The following is a 13,262-nucleotide window of genomic DNA, read 5'->3' as shown; positions in this document are numbered from 1 at the left end:
CCTGCATTACAATATTATTTTGCATGCTCACTAACGGGCCGATTCAGTAAAGTCCGCGGGAGAGCCACTCGCCTGTGTGAGCGATTCTGTATTTAAATGAGGCCCGGCGGTAGAAACAGGCAAAAGGAGGTGCTAGGAACACTAGCGCGTCCCTAGCGCCTCCTTTTTGACAGGAGCGGCGGCTGTCAGCGGGTTTGACAGCCGACGCTCAATTTTGCTGGCGTCGGTTCTCGAGCCCGCTGACAGCCATGGACTCGGAAACCGGACGCCGGCAAAATTGAGCATCCGGTTTTTGACCCCACAGCCGCAGGCAGACTTCAAATTTTTTTTTTTTCTTTTACTTTTTTTACCCTTCGGGACCTCCGACTTAATATCGCCATGATATTAAGTCGGAGGGTGCACAGAAAAGCAGGTTTTACTGCTTTTCTGTGCACTTTCCCGGTGTCCGAAGAAATTTTTCTGAAAGCAAAATGTGCGGCTTGGCTGCACATTTTGTTTTCTGAATCGCGCGGGAATACCTAATAGGGCGCTATTAGGTTTGGCGGGTTGGACGCGCGTTTTCGGCCCCTTACTGAATAAGGGGTAAGGGGAAACGCGCATCCAATGGTGGGTTAACAGTGCGCTCCATCGGAGCGCACTGTACTGTATCGGTCCGCAACATAGGAACCGAAGCAATAAATGTGCGTAGAAAGCGGGCGCTGAATAGTCAGCGCCCGCTTTCTTAATATGCCCCAGGCGCCCGCAAGGGGGGGGGGGCCCATGAAATATTTAAATTAGGGGGTCGTGTCAGCAAGGAGGCGCGAGGGGCGTGCAAGCGACCCTAGCGCCTCCTTGCTAATGAAAACCCGATCGGTTTTCCTAACTCGGCCGTCCGCCGGTTAGAAAATCTGGCACCGGGGGTTCAGGAAACGGACGCTTGTCAGTTGAGCGTCTATTTCCTGCATCCGACTGTCAAGTGATTTTTTTTTTTAAAAAACTTGTTTCTGTTTTTCCTCCTACTTACTTAATATCGCTACGCTATTAAGTAGGAGGAAGGACAGAAAAACAGTTTTTTTTTCTGCTTTTCTGTACTTGTTTTAAATGCGCTCAGCTATTAATGCCTGCCGCAGGCACATTTATTTCATTGCATCGGGAGTGAATGCCAAATAGCCTCATTCACAGGCATTTGCACATGATGAGCGCTATTAGACTCACTCCGCGTTGGACGCACGTTGAATACGCGCTAATCCCCTTACTGCATTAGGGGATTGATCAGCGCCTATTCAACCCGCGTCCACACAATGGGCCTTATCTAATGTTTCTTTTAATAACGCTTTTGAAAATACATAACTGCTCCAAATGTCTGCATCCGCTGACAGTACTGCAGCAAACATAGCCTCTAGAGGCGGGTTAATGTCCATTTTAGGAATTTCCCCATTCTTTCCCTTTTCATGCTTCTTCTAACAGATAGGAAAGGTGGTTAGATTTTCACAGTGAGCCCTGGGGTCTGGCTCGGACATTACAAGCATAGGCTGTGTTATCCCAGACAACACTGCAGGCCAGGTTTTTCTTTCCTCTTCCAAGCTTAACTTAGAAATTCTATAGTTCACTTGCTGACCTGAATTTCTCACACCGACAACCATGCGCTGTCATTTCAAAACAAGCAGCCACTCACTAAGGATGTGCAGGATTAAAAAACATTTTTTTTTCAGTTCATTTTCAGAGGTTTTTTTTACCTATGAATTTCGAGTCATGGAAAGTTTGATTTGTTTCTCTCGTTTAAAAAAAAAAGAATCAAATAAAAAAAAAAAAAAAATAAAAAGGGAAAGGAAAGGAGGCCTCCCAATCCCACCATCCAATCCTCCTACCCAGAAAAATGCCCCAGCCAGGATCTGCCCTGGTCTGGTGGGGATCTGCCGGTGAGGGCAAGGCCCGAGCCAAAGGTAGGTCACCGCTTTACGCAAGGCCGATGCCTCGGCCTAGGCCTGAATTCGGAGCCTAAACCGGAGCTGGGGCCCTCTGCCCAGGCAAGATTCCAGGTCCAATGCTGGGGCTCGATCCACCGAAGGCTGGGTCCTCTTGCTTGGACCCAGGCCCAACGCCGGGTCCAAATGCCTGGGCTGGGGTCTGAGCCCAGGCCTGACACAGTGGTCTGGCCTGGAGGCCGGGTCCCAATGCTGAGCCTCAGCCTGGAGGACGTAGGTTTGACACTGACGTCTGACCCAGAGGCTGCGTCCTGGCGGCTGGGCCTTGGCTCAGACCCAGGCCAGGCGCCGGGACCTGGCTTCCAGGTGGGGCCCCGGCATCGGGCCCTAGCCTCCGAACTGGGCTGTGGCATAGGGTGAGGCCCAAGTGTCGGGACCTGGCCAGACCTCGCTTTGGATACCCAATGGATCAGGTTAAGTAATTTTTCTGGATGATCTGGGCCTTTGCTGAGGTCCAGGCCGAGGCTCTGGTGTGGGCCCAGGCCTAGGATGGGACCCTGGTGTCATGCTTGAGTCTAAGCTGCGGCCCTTGCTTTGGGCCTCAGCCTATGCCCTAGGTGAGGCCTCCGCTTTGAGCCTAAGCGGAGGCTGAGGTACCAGCGATGCGAATAAGATTTGTGTAATTTGGGGGGGGGGGGGGGGGCTTGAATTCATTTGTAGCTCCCTGAGTGAAACAAACTGCCCTTTATGCACTCAGTATTGCAAATTCGTTTAAAATGAATGCACACCCCTACCATTCACTTTCTGGTGTCATCGCTCTAGATTCTCGAGCACTAATTCTATACTCAAACGCAAAGCCCTGCCATAACATCGTTCACATTCATAATTCCGTTTTTCTTTGAAGTACGGGAAACTCCACACATACCTCCCACATTGTTCTTGTAAGTATTGTACAGCTCTTTTACTCGTCGGTAGCGGAAAGCCAGCTTCCTCATCCAGTCAACCCCTCCTCTTACCCCGGTTGGCAAGCAGAGGTTGGCACTGCTTGCCGCTGCATGGAATCCGTCAGTTGCAAAACTGTACGTACTTGAGAGACAGAGGCAGACACAAATGAGCAAATGAAGGCTTAATGCTGAGCTGAACGGTCCAGTTCATAGAGTACATAAGCTGCCCTTACCTCAAGTCCTGCCCGTTATCATCTGAGGAAACATCGTCTATGTGAACCTGATCACATTCCTGTGAAAAGACATCAAGTTTTGAAAACTGTTACCGCCTTCTTATCTCTCTGACATGAACAGGGTAGCAAAAGACTTTTGAAAATGGTGTTCTAGCTTGAACATGAGTGTTTTCCGAGGCAAGAATGTAGGCTTCTCTGTTTAATCAGTGAACCAGAAGATGGCAGTGTCTCCCTAGATTCAGAGTAATAGCTACCGTAACTGTTCCTATTTCTGTTTTCTTTCTACACTCAGACTCTTACAAACGTAAGGCAAAAAAAGCAGGGCTGTGTCCTTGGGGGGCAATAGAGGTGATTGTCCTAGGCCCTGTGCTGCCATGGATAGCTCCATCTCCAGCACTATCATTTCTGCATTACGGGGCCCCACTGCAGTTGATTTGCCCTAGGCCCTGCACTTTCCTAAGGTCAGCCCTGGGAAGAAGTAGCTAGGGGTCAACATAGGAGTGTTGCATTACTTGCTCCTTTGGTGTGACCTTCTGAAGGCTTTCCCATTCTGTCTGAGGATGAGGAATAAGGCTGCATAAATTACGTCCATCTCAAGCTCCAGTTCTTCTTGCATTTTACAATCTTGGAGAGATTTTGCAATCTGATGCGAGTTAGAAGCAGCACGTCAACTAACAGAACTTCTTTATAACATAAATCCACGTGTAGAATTTATTCTTGCTAGCAAAGTGCGATATTAGCAGTTTTGCAAGATTGCAACAAACAGGGGACACACCAGTTCAGCCAACTGAAATTTATGTAAAAGTATGCACGTAATTCAGATATTTTTATATGCACTGAACTCCTGTTGATTTTATAACCACTATTTACATGCATAAAACTGAGGCCTAGATTTATCATTTTGCTATAGTTATAAGCAAGCCTAATGCCCGGGGCGTGGCTAGGCAAATTTTCCATTTATTTCAATGCATAGTTATTTCAATGCATATTATTTTACTATTATCTCAATTTGCTGTACTGGCTGAAAAAGTTTTTATTGCATTTTGTCATGAGAGAGAGAGAAAGAGAGGCTAGATAGAGAGCACAGTGTAAAAATCTACTTTTCTTTCAATGCTCAGTGCTCTAAATGATACCCAGTCTTCACAGGTATCTACTGTGCTGTTTGTACCTATGACAGTGTATCTAAAACTGGCCCCCAAGCCTTCCCTACCCCCGATTCCTCACCCCGAGTTTTAAGGCCACACTATTATAGATCTATAACTAGGAAGGTGACCGGACTTTGCTACATTCAGTCTCTCTCTCTCCAACCTATGTACTAAATGCTGAAGAATTTCACCAAAATGAGCTGTACACTGCAAGCTTTTTATTGTGGGTTAGATTTGCAGCATTTTTCTTGGGATAAAGTCCCTGTGAAAATCTTGGACTTTTATCTCAAGAAAACAGAAACTTCCTGAGGTGCAGTATCACTAAAGGGCTGAATTGCCTGGTTTCTCAGCTTATTAGTGATTTTACATACGTTTTGCAAAGGAGTTTGCAAGAGGAAAACAGCATGCTCAAAAAAGGGCATAGAGCACCCTAGTTGCATTTGCAAATGGAAGATTAGCTTAGCAGTGAGAGCAGCTGGCTATGAACCAGGAAAGCCAGGGTTCAAATCCTGCTGATAGTCCTTGTAACATTTCACGCTCCACTGCTTCAGGTACAAACTGAAGGGTCTACTTCCTAAGCTGTGAAAAGGGGAAAACACTGCTGAATTCACAAAGCAGCAGCAATCGTTCCGCAGTTGTAAAATACCATCTGCAACAATACAGCAGCAAAAATACTCTCAGGATTAGCTCATGATGGCACTCTCACATCCCAGGGCTGCCATCATGCACCCAAACAAATTCAAATACACCACTGATCACTGATAGGGGCAATGGTATGACATCTGCCAGCTAGCTCCATTTTGAAAATGGTGGTACCGGGTCCAGAGCCTTGGACCGTGCTCCAGGCTCCACTGGACCACCAGTGCTAGTTAGGAAAGGGCTGGGGGAGTTTGGGTTAGGTTGTGTATGTGTGTGGGAGGGTTAGAGGACCAGGGGAGGTGACAGAGCCCGCACCGGGGACCTCAGACTTTAAAAACATTTTTTTTTAACTTTGTCCATCTCAAGGGGCAGCAGGGGTTGGGTGGGCCAAGGGCTCTCTCGAGACCCCTGGTGCTTTTGGAATACTTGAGGGGGATTATTCGTACCACTCAGGCCCTTTAAATGACAGAACTGGGATGTGTATTAGTTACAGCTCTTGAACTATAGCTAACTTTATATCAAATAATGTGGCCTGTGAATTTTGAGGCATGCAAATCCGCTCACTCCCATTCCCATGCTGAGCCAGTTTTTTGGGAGCGAGATAGCACACTGTTTTTGAAAAACCGCACATTATCTCCATTAAGGCATTTATCATGCGTTAAAGACCTAATACGGCCTCGGTAAATGACTTCCTTAGATTATAAGACCTCTGAGGATAGGGAAATATCTGTTTAGAAGTGACTGACCAGTCACAAAAAGCAGAATATAAATCGAAACTTAAATGAATCTGTCTGCAATTGGGTACATCCGCCTCTGCGATATCAGGATATATCAGAGAGATTCTACAGGGTCTGCCGTCCAATAGATCTTTGGAGATGGCAGTGTTGTTGGCAGGGCTGGAGAAAAGTCGACATTATCCCTCCTTAAAAAGGTACTAACAGGAAGGAGGCGGAAAATGACAGACGAGTCAGTTTGACCTTGATGGTGGCAAAGCTAATGGAGATTCTTCTGAATGAGATAAAAGTGTAGCATGGGAGTCCAGCACCTTCTGGAATCCCAGGCAGCAAGTTTCTACCAGAGGAAAACTGGGACAGAGAAATCTCTTCCATTTCTTTGATTGAGTGTGACCAGAGGATCAGATCGGGGCAGACACTGGTTGTGGTGTATTTGAATTTCAAACAAAGCTTTCGATACTGCCCCACATTAAGTGGCTGATAGATGAATTGACCAGAGAGTGGTGGAGATGCGACCCCCCATCCACTACCTCTCGGCATTCCCGAGGAGCAGTAAGGGAACCAGGGGGGATTACCCTCCTGTGAACCCCCTTATTTCTCTGAGTGAAAAGGGTAGGGTCCACAAATCACTGATGGGTCCAGTGTGTGCTGCTGGAGTGACATTCTTTTCTCTAGACTAATACTTTGATTTGGGTTTGTTGTTTGACTCGGTTCACAAATAGTGTTTTCTTGCTTGTGATGTTTTTCCAGATTGACCCCCCCCCCCCAGCGCATGTGGTATCAGTTCCTTGTGTCAGACTGCGGCACCCTATCGCCCTGAGAACTTGTAGAGGGTCCTCATGGGCACAAAGGCCTGAAGGATCAGGGGAAAACCGCTCCTAGAAATATGCAAAATGAAGGCAGAATATGTTTTCACTCCAGTAATGAGAGAGATAGTAGAACATTAGGTCTTCCATTTTCATAAAAATACAAACATTAAATGGGCAAAAACATGGAGTCCACCAGATACATTTTTACCCCTAATACATCACACAGGCTCGGATTTCAACACATTAATATCTACAAACCAGACACAAACATCAGTTTAACAAAATGCGCGGATGTCTAGTTCCAGGTGACTTGCACATAATGGCAAATCACTTATTTTCATTTTCATAACAGGCGCTTGTTTTGAAAGATCTCACTGCAAATTAATATTTTCTGAAACAATTAACATTCCCTTTTAATACTTATTAGTATATTTTAGGATCCTCGCTAATTCACAATAAATAACTGTTACATAACAGATTAATGTGGTCAACAGTCTTACCTCTAAATCATTGAAAAATAAATGCGTATCAGCAAGGTTAAAAATCATTTCTTCCATTCGAAGTCCAAGGGTTACTGCCATTGGTGGATCCTTCAAAACAATTTCAAAATATATATTTTTTTTAATTTATACTTTATTAATTTTCTTCAATGACAATATCATATAAAGAATTAAGAAATATGTAAAACAACAATAATCACAAATTAAATAATCAATATAACCATATTCAATCATATTTGTTTACAATTTACATAATCGGGGGAATAAGGTAACTATTATACATAAATATTGATTAATAATTCCATCTTCCTTATCATAATGGAAATCACTAACCATTCATATATCAGGAGGAAGAAACAATTTGCTATTTTTGTCCTTCCATCTCAAAACCTAACTTTGTGATTTATTTAACAAAAAAGTCTCTAAATGGACAGGATCCACAAAACGGAATTTCTTCCCTTGGTATGTTATATTACACACACAAGGGAATTTAAGAAAAAAATGTTGCACCAATTCCCACCACTCGATTTTTCAATGAGAGGAAATACTTCCTCCTTGCCTGTGTGGCCCGGGCAACGTCTGGAAAAATTTGGATCTTATGTCCGATTTCAAAATAATTTGGGGTTATCACTTTGTTATTAAATGATATTGCAGTGTTTCTCTTTAGAACCCCAGAAAGACAGCCCTGTCTCAACCTTTACTACGAGTACAATAGTAAGTCCTTTGAAATGGGATGACTAGAACTGCACACAGTAATCCAGAGGTGGGCATGCAATGGATTTTTATAATGGATTTGGAGTGAATTTGCATAAAAGTATTATATACATTGTACCAATTTTCAAAAGCCTATTTACATTCGTAAAACCTTTTGAAAATTCTGTGAAATTTCATAGGAGTTACATGCATAAACACAGTAATTTTCAAAAGCTGATTTACATGCCTAAATCCTTTTGAAAGTTGCCTCCATAATGTTTTCTGATTGTTGTTTATTGTCTAATATCTAATTTCCAGAGAGGTAGCCGTATTAGTCTGAAGTTGCAAAAAAAATGACGCAGAGTCTAACAGACTAAGGGCCTGATTCATCAAGACATTTTCTCATAGATACCGAATGGAAGAAAAGTCTTAGTGAATCAGGCAGTAATTGAGGCATAAACTTTCAAGGACAACAGTCCACTTCCTGAGGGGCATTCGATGAAATGGACTTGAAAGCTTTTGCCTTAGTCTATCTATGAGTTGCCACCATCCTTCGTAGCGTTTTAACATTATAGTAGCTCTTTTCAGAAACTGATTTTTTATTAACCTTATATTTTTTTTTACTGTTCCTGCATAATTGAATATTTGTAGAGCACTATCCACAATGTAATATCTACTTCTTGAGTAGTAACAACCATTAATGTGCATGAGATGTTAGGATGTTTTATTCTCATGTGCATTAATCTGCCCTTATCTGTGCTGAAGCTCATTTGTCACTTTAACACCCATCCACTCAACTTTCTGAGATCCATTAGTAGCTCTTCGCTATCAGTCTGAGGTTTGATTATCTGCAGTAATATTGTATTATCTGCAAACATTTCCGCATCACTGTTTACTCCCTTTTCCAGATTCTTTATTTATAAATTCATCTGCGCTGGTTCCAGCACTGATTCTTGTGGGATACCACTGCCTACATTCCTCTGCTGTGAAATGTAACCTTCTAGTCTTATCCTTTATTTTCCATCTTTCAACCAATTCCTGATCCATGAAAATATTTTCCTTTTTATCCCATGATAACTTAGATGCGATAAGATCCTTAAGTATATTTTATTATTGGTTAGGGGTATGCTTTTCTACAGCCAAAATTTTGGAACTCAACACATGTTAGAATATAATAAACTGCTAGTCTGGAATCAGTCCCACCACCTCCAAAATGCTTAGTTATATTAGCCTTTTGCAAGAAGTAATGAGGACCATCACAGATTAAAAACCCATCTTATTGGCTCGGTGCTCACAGCTTGGGTCCATAGATTATAGTCATAGGTTCTAAATTTGACTGTTTATGTGTTTTTTTAAATGAGCATATAAAAAGTACTTAGTCAGATTACGGGTCTCGTAACTGACTATGCATCACCTAAATACATTTTACGATTATAATTTGTGTGCCCAAGTTGTGAGCATCAAGCCAATAAGCTGGGTTTTTATCTATGATGGTCCTTATTAGATCTTGAAGAAGTCTAACATAACTAAGCATTTTAGAAGTGGTGGCATTGATTCTAGACTAGCAGTTTATTATATTCTAAAATGCGTGAGTTTCAGGTTCGCAATATTCTTTTCCTATTTGGACTTTACCTTAGCTTGTTGGTATACAGATTATAGCAAAACATAATACATCATAAATCATAATACATCAATAAATCATGAAGTACATCAATACACAAATATATCAATAAATCAATTAAAATACATAATAAACAACAAATACATTACATCAGCATAAAAATATTTAAATATACATAATACACATATCAAACTATCAATTAAAAATATACAGTACATCCCAAATTTATAATGCACCCGTCCTCCCAAGTCTCTTCACTCAGAAAGAGCTTGACGCAAATGCTCCCTACAATTCCTAAAAGATAACACAATCACACGCTTTTTAAGCCTTTCAATCCCCTTATAAACCTTATCAGGCTAAAACACATTCCACATAGCGCCATAAAACATACCCCAGGAGCTCCTAATTAGCTTCCTAAGAAGCTCCCCAAGGAATGACTCCTCTTTGGGTCACCCCCTCAGAGGTGTCCTGTCGCTGCAGAAGTCTGCCTTTTATGGATGGCCTGAGATTACATCAGTGAGAGGGGTAGAGTGAGTCCCTGGCATCAGCTCAGCCTGGCAGTGTCTAGAGGCGCATGAAGGCTACCACCTGCAGGCAGATGAGTATGGTGGCAAGTTCCTCTCCTCCAGGCAGCAACTTGCTCCACAATGTCTTCTCCCTTCCCATGGAAGGCTGCTTTTTACAGATGGCTTGTGAGGGGTGGAGTCTGGGCTTCTTAATATTCTGCTCATTCATACCCTCTCTGAACATATGTTGTGCTCCTTTGTACCAGCTCCATCAAATCGTTTCAATTTTTAATTTCTTTTTAATTTACTCAGCACAAAAAATTCCCCAAAGTTCTTTGTCTCCATTTTCAACCCTTTTCCCGAAAACTCATGATCTTTTCCAGAGCCATTTCCTGATTTATTTCCAGATTTTTCTATTTTTTGGTCTTTAAAAGTTGCTTTTCTAAAGCGCACACTCTTCCTCCTTCAGTTCCTTGATCAATGGGACCTTCTGGGTTCAGGGTGCCATGATAATATCCCACCATAACTGTTCTCCCAGCCAAAAACACCCAACATGCATTGCCCGGGGCAGTGAGGACTGGACAGTGCATCCTGATGGAGGGATCTTATTCAAAAAATCCTTCTCCCTTACCATTCTAGCTCCCTTACCATCCCAGCTTCCCCCTACTCCCTCCCCCCCACCCTTCCCCAGCACCCCGCTGCCTCTCCCCTACCCCTCCCCTCTCTTCCTCCAAACAGCCTTTCCTTGAAAGTGCCATTGCCTTAACGTTCTCTTATACCCCTACCCCCTCCTCTCCTTTCCCCTCCTCGCTCCCCCCTTCCCCTTCTCCCTGCCCCTGCATTTAATATTGTAAATAATTTCATATGTTAAGTTCTTAAGGGTACATGCATCCTTTACATCCTGATGCATACCTACTCTTAACATGCATAATCATCATCCAGTTCGTTTTACAAAGTTGTATCCCTGCTCGTTGACTCTCTCTATCCTTGTTCCTCGTTCATTGTAATATCGTTGACTCTCTCTATCCTCGTTCATTGTAATTTCCTTTCTCAGTTAATTGTGAACCGACATGATGTGTCCTACGAATGCCGGTATATAAAAAGTGTTAAATAAATAAAATAAATAAATATATAGAATATTAGCTGAATCTCCCTTCTCCATGTGCCTGCTCACATCCTCATCACCTTTCCAGTCATCCTGCCCAGAAATAAGCATCGGGAGCTTAACTTTCAAACTTGTCTGCAGGACACAATTTGCATGTGTAAGCAGACGTGGAGAGATTTAGGAAACTATTTTTTCAACTGTATCACAAGTGCTGCACAGACTTGCAAGATCCTCCTGCATCCATTTATCGAGCTCAAGCTAAGTTGTGTGGAGAGTGACCATACCATAATATTTAGTGTAAACTCAATATGTTGCCTATCCTAGTTATACAATGCAAAGTCCAAAAATCCTCATGCCCATATCAGACAATACTTTAGAATTCTCAAATCCGAGGGTTCACAGAAAATACATCTAATATTGTCAAATTAAATACGTTCAAGAAAAAGGAGGACATATTTCAAGCACCAAGAAAAACAACCCAATGGCATATATAGACAGACATTTCTTTCATCTTTAAATACCCAGATTCTGTATGCATAGAAAAGAACCTCTCTAACTGACAGAGTCCTCGTAGGTCTGGAGAAAAAGACCCCATACCTCCTGATTCTCCTCGACCTATCAGCTGCGTTTGATACCGTAAAACACTCTATCCTGATCGACCGGCTCTCAGACATAGGCATCTCAGGATCAGCCCTGGATTGGTTCAGATCCTTCCTACACAATAGGACTTTCAAGGTCAGAATCAGCAACAAGGATTCCCTCCCGGTCAAATCCTCTTTCGGAGTTCCCCAAGGATCCTCTCTCTCCCCCACCCTCTTTAACATCTATCTTCTCCTCCTATGTCATCTACTCTCAAGTCTTAAGGTCACACACTTCATATATGCAGACGATGTTCAGATTCTGCTGCCAATCACTGACTCCATCTCCAGCACCATCAACTTCTGGAACAATTGTCTACAGTCCATAAACTCACTCCTATCTAGCCTTAACCTAGTACTTAATACGTCAAAAACAGAACTTTTGCTTATCACTCCAGATGAGAACCTTCAGCCTACCAACAACCTAACCTCACCACCAACGATCAATTCCACTCAAGTAAGAGACCTTGGGGTCACCTTAGACAAAAGGCTGAACCTCAAAGAATTTGTCAAGAACACAACGAAAGAATGCTATTATAAACTACATATTCTGAAAAAGCTGAAACCTCTCCTGCATTTTCAGGACTTCAGAACAGTCATCCAAACAATACTATTTTCCAAAATCGATTACTGCAACTCTCTGCTTATAGACCTTCCAACCATTACCACAAAACCTCTACAAATGTTGCAGAACTCCGCCGCAAGGATTCTTACTAACACCAGCAGAAGTGAACACATAACACCCATACTAAAACACTTACACTGGCTCCCCATCAGATCCAGAATCATTTTCAAAGTGCTAACTATAACACACAAGAACATCCATTCACAAACGTCGCTAGATCTAAGCCTTCCACTTCGCCTACACGAGTCTTCAAGACCAATCAGAAACAGATACTTAGGCACCTTACACGTACCTTCAGCCAAGTCCTCACTCAAGAAACGTGCATTTTCGACTGCCAGCCCCCTTCATTGGAATGCCCTCCCCACGGACATTCGCCTTGAAACGTGTACTCGAACATTCAAAAAGAAACTCAAGACCTGGCTCTTTACAAAAGCCTACACTTAAAGGTCTAGCTCAGAACCACGTCCCAGAACTTGAATCATTCTCGCTTTTATAATCATATCAAACAACTCCTAATTTTTATCCTTGGTCTCACAATTCCAAATCATTAAATATTTGAGCATGCTACACCAATACCTCTTAATCCAGATGTAACCTCAGTTTTTGAAGTCTTCACTCCTATAGAAATAACCGCCAGTTCTTATTTACTTAACCCTATTCTGTAGACGTAAACTTTTCATGAAGACTGTAATCTGTAAGCACCTGTATTTATTATAAGAATTTGTATTTACTATTTATATTTATTATTTAGCTATTAACATTGTTCTGTTACCACTCGGTACTATTTCTCTCCTTTACCTCAAACTCTAAGTTCCTACTAAGTTAGCCATGTTATTTATACCCAATCGTTGGATGTAATTGTATATTTGTTTAATTGTTCAATCTGTTTGATGTAATTTTCTGTTCCTTGTTCTGTGTAAACCGAAGTGGTATGCACTAGTGCATGAACTCCGGTATATAAAAGCCTTTAAATAAATAAAATAAATAAATAAACCACATGGTCTTTTCCCCTTGCACAATTTCCTATGAGAAGGCAGATGGTCGACTCTGCTGGTAGGAGGAATCACATCTTTTGGAATTTTAAGGATCTCCGTGAAATACTTGTTAAACATATTCAGCAGAGGCAAGGTGTCAGACTTGTAGGTATAAAACTTGCAAATTCAAAT

General features: G+C 42.4%; 1 protein-coding gene across 14 annotated transcripts in view; it reads right to left on the bottom strand.

Moving 5' to 3' along the window:
* LOC115088383 (eyes absent homolog 4-like) overlaps nt 1-13,262 on the bottom strand; it is a 545,124-nt gene that overhangs the window by 18,612 nt on the left and 513,250 nt on the right. For all 14 annotated transcript variants that reach the window (XM_029596587.1, XM_029596586.1, XM_029596590.1 and 11 more), the window contains 3 exons: nt 6,909-6,998; nt 3,082-3,140; nt 2,830-2,990 (listed from right to left, as the gene is read on the bottom strand). In XM_029596587.1, coding sequence (XP_029452447.1) covers nt 2,830-2,990; nt 3,082-3,140; nt 6,909-6,998 — 310 coding nt within the window. The remainder of the gene's footprint in view (nt 1-2,829; nt 2,991-3,081; nt 3,141-6,908; nt 6,999-13,262) is intronic.

This window comes from Rhinatrema bivittatum, chromosome 3 (assembly GCF_901001135.1).
Source record: "Rhinatrema bivittatum chromosome 3, aRhiBiv1.1, whole genome shotgun sequence".
Taxonomy (NCBI): domain Eukaryota; kingdom Metazoa; phylum Chordata; class Amphibia; order Gymnophiona; family Rhinatrematidae; genus Rhinatrema; species Rhinatrema bivittatum.
Note: the sequence above shows the minus strand (reverse complement) of the source record. Positions and strands in the feature narration are given on the sequence as shown.